Consider the following 10666-nt stretch of genomic DNA (forward strand, 5'->3'; position numbering starts at 1 on the left):
ATGGACGAGATGCTTGAATTAGATGGCGACGATGGAGACGACGAATCGTCCTTGCAGGACGAAAGGTCAGGAGAGGCCGAGCTGTCACAGTCATTTTTAACAAGTGAGAGGCATTCGTAAGTGAACAAGCAAACTGAGCAGTCGCAAACAGGCGTATAAAAATTATATAATTTCTTTTCAATATATTTTGGTATTCGTTCAATAATAATTTTAAAATAAAATTTGTATTCGTTTGATAATAACTTGAAATAAACAATTTGGACATTCTTGACACACGCATTAAACCAGAAGTTTATCGCAGAACAAAATTTTCTTGTGAAAATCGAGATCGGTGGCGATCTCATTTTGGACCCCTTTATAGAACATGCGACGCTCTTGATTATCGTTCTGCTACAATTCTTGCACGAGTTGGATTTTGTAAGCCCGAAAACCGATATCCTTCCGTAATATAATCCATAAATTGGAAGGGCACAGTTCCCACTAACGCGGGCCCCAGCTCCATTAGGATATTATTATTGTTGTTTTAACGGCAGAAAACATTTCTGAAGTGATTTCAAAAAATAGTGCCGAGTGTCAATCCTTGGGCGGATAATAATGCGGGTCCTTCCAGTTACTTAGACCCACCTGTCGCGGGAACAGACCAATAGGGTCACAGCGTCTCTGATAAGTAAATTAAATAGATTCGCACAAACGACTCATAATACTCAATATTATTCCTTGTTGACAGTTTGGCCGATCGAAAGGAATTCGAACTGCACAACACCTTGATAATCGAAGAAAACTTTCAACATAACCTTGGTTTTGACTTGCTTTGACGTGATTTTGGCTCACCTTTGCCACGATATTCGGCCGATACCGGGTCATAAATGGATCCAAGACTCATCGCTAGTAATAATATGTTTCATGATATCCTGGTAGTCGGAAAGCATTGTTTCACACACGTTAACGCGACGTTGTTTTTCGAATCGTCGATTCTCAAGCACCAATTCCTTTATTTTATTGTCGTGTTGATCATCAGTTCATATTCATGGTCATCCTGACAAACAATTATCGCCAAAGGTCTTTTACAACATTCCGAATGTTTCACCAATTTAACTTCTTTCGACGAACGCCAATCGCCGAGTGCACATTATGTATTTCAGAAAGACAAGCCTAGACTAAAATCTAATGATTATTTTGATGTGACATTTGGCACAGATGTCACCGACGGTCCAACATAGAAAAAAATTATTTCGACGAACGAATTTTCGCGCGAAATTTAAATTTAAAAGTTTTACTATTTTCTGCCCACAATATCTGTTGTATAATATCCCGACATTTAAGTAAATAATTCACTAATTACGAGTCTGATTTATTTCTGCGTTCGTTTCTGTTACCAGAAGAAGACCATGATATATAGATTACGCATTCCAGTGCCATGAATACCGCGATAAAGTCAATGCGATGGAATTTTTGCGTACAAAATTGAGCTCAAGGGCAATGAATCAAGTTGAATAAAAAAGTGCTGATATGCGGTTATTAAAAAGAATGTTAATAAAAAATAATGTAATTTTGGTTGTATTTTATATTTTTAATGAATCACAAAATGTATTTTTTTTTCGAAAATAAATTCGGTCGAGTACAATATATAATAAAATGCTACAAATCACTTCGAATAATAGTTTAAACTTTTTTTCAACCATAAAAATATTTCACAAAATATTCATGGTGTTTTTATTACATATCGACTGCGCCTCTGCAGGAACCATTTACGCGAGCCCACAATTGACCGTTAACAAACCAGGTTGTATCCACGGCATACTCACCAATAGGGAAAGGCAATTTCACCAAATCGCTGCTGAGACGAAATTTGTCCAATATCAAATCGTGCTGAAAAAAATTAGTATATTCGAGAACAAAGTTTTAATTAATAATTGGTTTTAATTAATAAATAAAGTTAAAGAAATATTTAAAATATTAATTAGTGAAAAAAAAAAAAATTGTATATAAGAAAAATTAAGTAAAAAAAATATTTGAAATAAAAAAAATTTAAATAAAAAAACCCAATTTAAAATCATTATTTCTGAAAATGCATTTAAAATGTTATATATTATATTTTGAATGATAGTAATACCAGTTTTAAAAGAGTTTTGTTGACTATATATATTTTTTATATATTTTTTCTGATGTTTTTTTTTATCACTTACATCATACGGACAGGTGTGATTAAGATTACTGTACTCTTTCATTATCTTGTAGAAGAATTCGGCCACAGGATTCGCTCGCGGATTTTTCATAAATTTGCAACCGTCAAAGTGGACTTTGTACAGGAAAGGTTTCCAACCATTGGCACGCTTTAGCAGGCGAATAGAGACCTTAAAAAAATATAATTAATATTAAAGTAAAATATTTTAAAATATACATACATATGTATGTACAAGTATATTATAATTTATAATTTTTAATAATTTTTTTTATAATTTAAGACAAAAGAAATTAAATTCAAGAAATCGGATTTTTTATATTTCTAAAAAGAGTTAACAGTTCAAAATGTTTCTGTCTGCTACTCACATTTGCTTCCCGGCCAACCTCTTTCAGATGCGCATGCACTTTCATGTAACTGTCCTCACCACGCACCGCCTTCAAGAAGCATGATTTGAAGACTATCTTTGACTTGTCGTAAGAGTGACACTTTACATTGGAAAATTTGCAAAACGAGTCGCAAAGCTATAAGTCAAATAGATGAGCACATTCTTACATAAAGTTTAATATAAATAATTCTTCAATATGTTTAGAGCATAATGTCAGTTCCAAACCCACCGCATGATCTATCAATAACACCAAGGAAACTATAAAACAAAAATAAAACTTGGCTGCGGATAAAATAGCTAAAACTTTCATTTTCTATTAAAAACAATTTTTATTAATTTCCAGTGAGAAAAAATTATAATTATTTATTTTTTCCACTAGTTGCTTGCGCCTTTTTCGATTGCAAATTTACAAATGACTTTTCGCTTACTGTTCCCAAAGTCTAATTATCTGAAAATTTTCACGCACTTAATGTTTTTTTAATTACTTTATAGTGAATTTAAACGATTTTCATAAATATTTTTGTCTGTCCAGGTATATTGTTTTTCCATCAGACCTAAATTTGTTATATTCTAATTTAATAATTGCTTTTGGTTGACACGCTGTCGTTAGCCAGATCAATTAGCACTGTTTTCTGATTAACGCAAGTGCAGAAATGAAATACACTTCAAAATTTATAAGTACAGTGAATCCTTTGTAAAATTAATTCCAATTTTAAAATTTTAAGAAACAACTGCAAACGAGCTGAATGCGCCTTTTGAAAGCTTCTATCAAAAATGACGAAATACATATATACAGTGAAAATCCACATAACCGGACACCCGCAGTGTTTGTGTCCGGATATGGGAGCTTTCCTCATATAGGGGCGTGGCAAAAACGTGTGTTTAAATTTTACTCTTAAAAAAGCTGCTACTCAGAACTATATTTCTACTAAAGTAATAAATGCGAGACAATATCAGGCAGGAATGAATGAATGGCAATTATCGCATTAATTTCCGCTGAGCCGAAGCAGACGGTATCAACGCAAGTCAGTTTGTTTGCTGTGATCAATTTGCGTATTATCTTAAACGAAAACCGTCCATAGGTCAATAAGAATTTAAAAAGAATGGGAACTACAAATTATGCACAATTTTCTTTAAATGTTTTATAAATTCTTGTCCGTTTATCAGAGATAGTTTGAACGAAAAATTACTTAAATAATGTCCGCGTCCGGTCATTGGAACCTTTTCAGGTGCGATTATAGGAATTGGTTTTGTATGAAAATATTAAAAAGACGTTGCGTTGTTCGTGAAATTTATCTGGCTATTGGAGGTATCCGGTTATGGAAAGTGCCCGGTTATGGGAGGTTTTCAATTATAAGAACTTTTCGTAATGGTATTTGGAATTTCTCCGTTCTTCTAAATTATATAATTGGGTAAATTTTAGAAATCATGGATCGAAAAAAAAAATTGTTCAATCCTCTAACAATTTTTTTTTGCGAATATTTGGATCACAGTGGTACCAAGTTTTAAAAATATACAATCGAAGTGCTTATTTACAACCATTGTTGGATAATACTCCAGAGGATTATCGGTGGTATTTTCTTAAGGGGTTTGGGGTAGTCAGAATTTTCAAAAAATTTAATTTTTTTTGCATTTTCGTTAAGTGTAATATCTTAAAAATATTCTCTGAAAATTTCACGTTGATCCGATAATTAGTTTTTGAGTTATTCGACAAATAACAAAGAGAGCTCGGGCACTTCAAAGCGCTCTGGTGAAACTTTAAACGCCTTTTTCTCGAAACTATGTTTTTTGAACTGTTGACAACTGTAACTGGAAAACCGCTCAGTAGATTTTAATGAAATTTATACAGCTTTTAGAATATAAACTCGGGCCTGATCGAAGGATTTTTTTTTTTTTCAAAAATTTCGATTTTTTAAAACCAATTAACTGCGGATTTTTTCCCAAAAATTTAGACAAAAATTTCCGCCACCTAAAAAACACTCTAATGAAAAAGTAACAACAGCATCGGATGAGAGACCCCCCTTTTGATGACGACCATGGCAGACGAAATAAGGACTACGAATTGAGGGCATGCACCTGGAATGTCCGGTCCTTTAATTGGGAAGGTGCCGCTGCCCAGCTGGTTGATGTCCTCGTAAAAATAAAGGCTGACATCACCGCCGTCCAAGAAATGCGATGGACGGGACAAGGACAGAGACGAGTAGGTCCTTGTGGCATTTACTACAGTGGCCATATAAAGGAACGCAAGTTTGGTGTTGGATTCGTGGTGGGAGAGAGACTCCGTCGCCGAGTACTATCATTCACTGCGGTGAATGAAGGTCTAGCCACAATCCGCATCAAAGCGAGGTTCTTCAACATATCGCTGATTTGCGCCCACGCCCCGACGGAAGAGAAGGACGATGTGACCAAAGATGCCTTTTATGAGTGCTTGGAGCGCACTTATGAGGGCTGTCCCCGCCACGATGTCAAAATCGTGCTTGGCGATTTTAACGCCAGGGTGGGCAAAGAAGGTATCTTTAGCACTACGGTCGGTAAATTCAACCTCCACGACGAAACATCCCCAAATGGGTTGAGGCTGATCGACTTCGCCGGAGCCCGAAATATGGTTATCTGTAGTACTAGATTCCAGCATAAGAAGATTCATCAAGCTGTCTCCGAATCGAAAAACTACCAACCAGATCGATCATGTTGTGATACACGGAAGACACGTCTCCAGTGTTTTAGATGTGCGTGCGCTCCGAGGTCCTAACATCGACTAAGACACTATCTTGTTGCAGCTAAGGTTCGTACCCACCTCTGTCCAGCAAAAAACGCATGTCAGCAAACTCAAGGAAGGTTCGACGTCGAGAAGCTGCAATCACAACAGACAGCCGAACGATTTTCTACTCGGCTTGCACTGCTGCTCTCGGAGAGCACTCGTCAACAACTCGGTATAAGGGAACTGTGTGACGGCATTTCAAACTCCTTACGTACAGCTGCAACCGAAACCATTGGTTTTCGGAAAGTGCAAAAGAACACCTGGTACGACGAGGAGTGCCGCGCCGCAGCGGAGAGAAAACAGGCTGCCTACCTCGCAACGTTACGATCGACCACAACACGTGCGGGATGGGATAGATACCGATAGATTATGGAGGGAACACTTCTCCAGCCTGCTGAATGGCAATGAACGCACAATACCAGGAGAAGGCGAACCCGATTCCCCAATCGATGGCGATGGAGCAGACGTTCCATTACCCGACAATGAAGAAGTTCGAATAGCAATTTCCCGCCTGAAGAACAACAAAGCGGCAGAGGCCGATGGATTGCCGGCCGAGCTATTCAAACACGGCCGCGAAGAACTGATAAGGAGCATGCATCAGCTTCTTTGTAAAATATGGTCGGACGAAAGCATGCCCAACGATTGGAATTTAAGTGTGCTATGCCCAATCCATAAAAAAGGAGACCCCACAATCTGCGCCAACTACCGTGGGATTAGCCTGCTCAACATCGCATATAAGGTTCTAACGAGCGTATTGTGTGAAAGATTAAAGCCCACCGTCAACAAACTGATTGGACCTTAACAGTGTGGCTTTAGACCTGGAAAATCAACAACCGACCAGATATTCACCATGCGCCAAATCTTGGAAAAGACCCGTGAAAGGAGAATCGACACACACTACCTCTTCGTCGATTTCAAAGCTGCTTTCGACAGCACGAAAAGGAGCTGCCTTTAAGCCGCGATGTCTGAATTTGGTATCCCCGCAAAACTAATACGGCTGTGTAAACTGACGTTGAGCAACACGAAAAGCTCCGTCAGGATCGGGAAGGACCTATCCGAGCCGTTCGATACCAAACGAGGTTTCAGACAAGGCGACTCCCTATGGTGCGACTTTTTCAACCTGCTTCTGGAGAAAATAGTTCGAGCTGCAGAACTAAATAGAGAAGGTACCATCTTCTATAAGAGTGTACAGCTGCTGGCGTATGCCGATGATATTGATATCATCGGCCTCAACACCCGCGCCGTTAGTTCTGCTTTCTCCAGGCTGGACAAGGAAGCACAGAAAATGGGTCTGGCAGTGAACGAGGGCAAAACGAAATATCTCCTGTCATCAAACAAACAGTCGTCGCACTCGCGACTTGGCTCTCACGTCACTGTTGACAGTCATAACTTTTAAGTTGTAAATAATTTCGTCTATCTTGGAACCAGCGTAAACACCACCAACAATGTCAGCCTAGAAATCCAACGCAGAATAACCCTTGCCAACAGATGCTACTTCGGACTGAGTAGGCAATTGAGAAGCAAAGTCCTCTCTCGACAAACAAAAACAAAACTCTATAAGTCACTCATAATTCCCGTCCTGCTATATGGTGCAGAGGCTTGGACGATGTCAACAACGGATCAGTCGACGTTGCGAGTTTTCGAGAGAAAAGTTCTGCGAAAGATTTGTGGTCCTTTACGCGTTGGTCACGGCAAATATCGTATTCGATGAGATGTACGAGATATACGACGACATCGACATAGTTCAGCGAATTAAAAGACAGCGGCTACACTGGCTAGGTCATGTTGTCCGGATGGACGAAAACACTCCAGCTCTGAAAGTATTCGACGCAGTACCCGCCAGGGGGAAGCAGAGGAAGAGGAAAACCTCCACTCCGTTGGAAGGACCAAGTGGAGAAGGACCTGGCTTCGCTTGGAATATCCAATTGGCCGTAGCGAAAAGAAGAAACGACTGGCGCGCGGTTGTTAACTCGGTTATAATTGCGTAAGCAATGTCTCCGCCAATTAAGAAGAAGAAGAGGGTCGACACAAACAACTATAACTTTGGAAATTAAATTTTTTTTTTGAAATTTTCGTGACTTCAAGTCAACACATTCTATAATAATGCCATATTACAACTTTTGTAAAATAATACGATTTAATAGCAAAAAAAATACTGAAAATTCTCATTTTTTCGTGCCTCTGACTACCCCTAACTCCTTAAGTTAATAATTCTACGAGTGAATCCACTCAGTTTCTCCACTGATCATTTTGTTATTTTGTATTATGGATTTTTTGTAGTCCAGTTCGTTTAATATTATTATTTCAATTTCCGTCCATTGAAGATATGTAATTCAACCCCTAAATTTCATCAAATATTAGATTAGACTATTCTGCGAGTCTTGATCGATATATACTACTATGAATGTGAAATTCAATGAATCCCAAAATTAACGAAAGATTGTAATTAAATAAAAAACACAGTTTTTAGTCTTTGCTGTAGAGAGTTTCTTGAAATTTGCAATTCTTATCCACGACAACGAATTGAGGTTCCTCGCCGCCAACCTTTCATTATGTTTGATTAACTGTTTAATAATGAAGATACGTTGTTCTATCGTGTAACGCTAAATTTTTAGTAAGCCAAAACTGTCAGCTGTCTATTTGTTGTTTTTCGGGTTGTCAATACTTTACTATAAAAATGGAGACAAATTTAAATCTTACGTTTTTAGTTGGACACCGAAGCTATACTATTGGACTTACGACCTTACAAAAGCTGTTGTGCAGCTTTCAGTAGTCAAGCCCACTTTATGCTTTTTGTGATGTAGTGTGGACTAATGGATTTTTAATTTTTCCAACGGATGTGGAAAAAATAACTAAAAACCATTTTTTCTTCATTTACAAAGTTGTAATTGTTTTAAGGCGTTGCATGGGTTTCCTTGAGTAAAAAACAACCTTTTTTCAAAAATGTTTTTTTTTCATATAAAAAAATAAAAATTTTACTAGAAATTTTTATTGTTAGAAGCATACACTATTAGCAAAGTAATTCGGAATTTTTGAAAAAAAAAATATTTCAAACTCCACAAATAAATACGTATTTTAGTTACAACCTTATCTTAGAACTTGGACAAAAGAAAAAAACTGAAAATTGGATTTTTGGCAGCCATTTTTACAAAATAAATGAAAATTTCTGTAAAAATTTCCCGACATTTTTTTTTTTCAAAAAATTGTAATCGCAAAAAAAATCTTTCGTTCAAGAATTTCATCTCAAAGACCCGTGTAAAATTTCACGAGGATCGGTTGTTTTCTTGCGAAACTTTTTTTTTGTGTTCTTGGAGGCAAAATATTGGAAAAGCTTTTCTTATTTCGACTTAATATGAAAAATTTTGTAGGTATGAATTTTCTTCAAAATTTTGACTTTAGAAAAAATCATCTTAAAACATTTGTTTATATGAAGAAACTTTTTCGCACGAAAAAAAATTTAATGTAAATGTCTTTACACAAAATGAAAATTGTACTGATTTTTACAGAATCTATATCAACTGCTTCCCCCTCTAGATTGATTTAAAAGTTCATTAAGCATACAAGTACCTTTATTAATATTGTTTCCTTCTAAGTATTTTTTCTTCTTCTCTTAATTAAAAGTTCGAAGAAAGGAGAAAAAGTCACATCCTAGTATTAATGCCAATATGTATATTTTAGGATTGAGAAACAGTTGAAATTGCATACTCAATTATCATTTATGCGGCTAAAAAAATACAAAACTCATTAAAACTTTAATCAGTAAAATTAAAAAGGGGTAGACATAAAGAAACTCTACATTCTAATAAGAATATTCATAACTGTCGAAGCCAGGTTTTGAGAAAGATGTCATATAATCAAGCTTTTACAAACATTTTTATGTTTGTATATATGAGCTCACATATACATATGTATATCTACATTATATTCTTTAATAATTGCAACCTCTCATAAATATTTGTTATTCCCTCTAAAAGCTTCATCTATAAGCATATTTTTTAATCAGAGCACAATCCCCCGATTTCGCTGAATTCTCACACTTCTTTCAACAATTACAATTACACAAAAGTAAGTTTTCCTCTCCATTCTTTGTTTATTAAAATGTTGCTAAAACGGCTGATGTCACAATCATCGCATCATTTAACCCCCACGCATTGCGTTGAACACGTTCATCATCTTTTTCATTGTAAAAAAAAATATATATATAACAATAAAAAATACAAAACGCTACCAACACCATTGCCATAAACATTTACACACAACATCATCATCAACACTAAACAACCAAACGGCAACCAACCAATTCCCAATACCAATCACGCCACCGGTAAGGCAACAGATAGTCAGCCCAGTCAGCCCAGTCACCAGCAGCAGCGAAAACATTACCATCAGCGTTGTCGTCAGTAACATCAGCATAACCATCAAACTTAAAAATCAACCCCAATTGCTGCTGATGGAGAGAAAAAACAAGAAGGAAGAAAAAATTTACTTTTTTTCTACGCACGCATGCGATTACTGTTGAGACTGTTGTTGCGGTATGCCGTTTATGTTGTTGTTGTTGTTTAGTAATCATAGCGTTCTGTTTAATTAAAAATTTTATACGGCGCACAATTCAGCTATCGTAACGGCACTTTTGAATACACACTTACCCAAGTATATGTGTTTATGTTTTATATGTACGTGCATATGTGTGAATATCTATCTATGTACATATATAGTAAATACATATGTACATATGCAAGCGTTTCTCTTTCAAATATACTTACTTATCTCCATTAATTATTGACGTACTTTGTTGTACTTTCAAGTTCTCATTTTAAAGCCTTGTTTAAGGATTAAAATAAGATTTCGTGCTTTCCAAGGAATATGGCTTTATACTTGAGCATCTTCTAACAAATTTCTAGAAAGCTATTTACTCAAAAATGCGACTTCTGTTGCTAAAAATTGGTGGAAATGTCAATAAAGTTGCTCATGATATATGTAGATCACATCACACATACATACATATACAGAGATATCTCTTGCATTAAATCCAACTATAAAGCTTTCTTCAGGGGCAACACGCACTTATCCAACCGCAGCACTTGAAGTCATGCTGGAGCTCACACCGCTGCTAACGACAGCAGTGGGTTTCGGCAAAGGGGAAGTAATATCGTCTCAACAAATAAAGGCCATAGGGGAAGACACATCTCCGGCTCTTCATTCAAGGGCAGCGTTTTGAAAAGGGTTAACTTTAGAAAGAAGTCCAGAGTTACTCTCGGCAGTGAGGCGGAGTGGAACGATTCTGCGCTCGACATACTACTGAGGGGCCGCACTATCCAGTGATACACTGGCGGCTCGA

At 36.6% G+C, this 10666-nt stretch overlaps 1 protein-coding gene across 1 annotated transcript; it reads right to left on the bottom strand.

Annotated features, from left to right (window-relative positions):
• Positions 1–1716: 1716 nt before the first annotated feature.
• LOC126755711 (uncharacterized) lies at positions 1717–9898 on the bottom strand. The gene is made up of 5 exons (XM_050468457.1): positions 9830–9898; positions 9626–9775; positions 2551–2706; positions 2187–2354; positions 1717–1869 (listed from the first exon to the last, which is right to left on the bottom strand). Exons 1-5 carry the CDS (start codon positions 9896–9898, stop codon positions 1717–1719), a joined length of 696 nt encoding a protein of 231 aa, XP_050324414.1.
• Between the last annotated feature and the right edge of the window lie 768 nt (positions 9899–10666).

The sequence above is a fragment of the Bactrocera neohumeralis genome, chromosome 4, assembly GCF_024586455.1.
Source record: "Bactrocera neohumeralis isolate Rockhampton chromosome 4, APGP_CSIRO_Bneo_wtdbg2-racon-allhic-juicebox.fasta_v2, whole genome shotgun sequence".
Lineage (NCBI taxonomy): Eukaryota > Metazoa > Arthropoda > Insecta > Diptera > Tephritidae > Bactrocera > Bactrocera neohumeralis.

What these genes read in the sequence shown, in the direction of transcription:
- LOC126755711 (XM_050468457.1), bottom strand. Translation starts at nt 9,898, where the DNA reads ATGATTACTAAACAACAACAACAACATAAACGGCATACCGCAACAACA. An exon ending in TCTCAACAGTAATCGCATGC is followed by an intron (nt 9,776 to 9,829) that starts GTGCGTAGAAAA and finishes TCTCTCCATCAG; the next exon opens with CAGCAATTGGGGTTGATTTT. An exon ending in ATCACACCTGTCCGTATGAT is followed by an intron (nt 1,870 to 2,186) that starts GTAAGTGATAAA and finishes AATTTTTTTCAG; the next exon opens with CACGATTTGATATTGGACAA.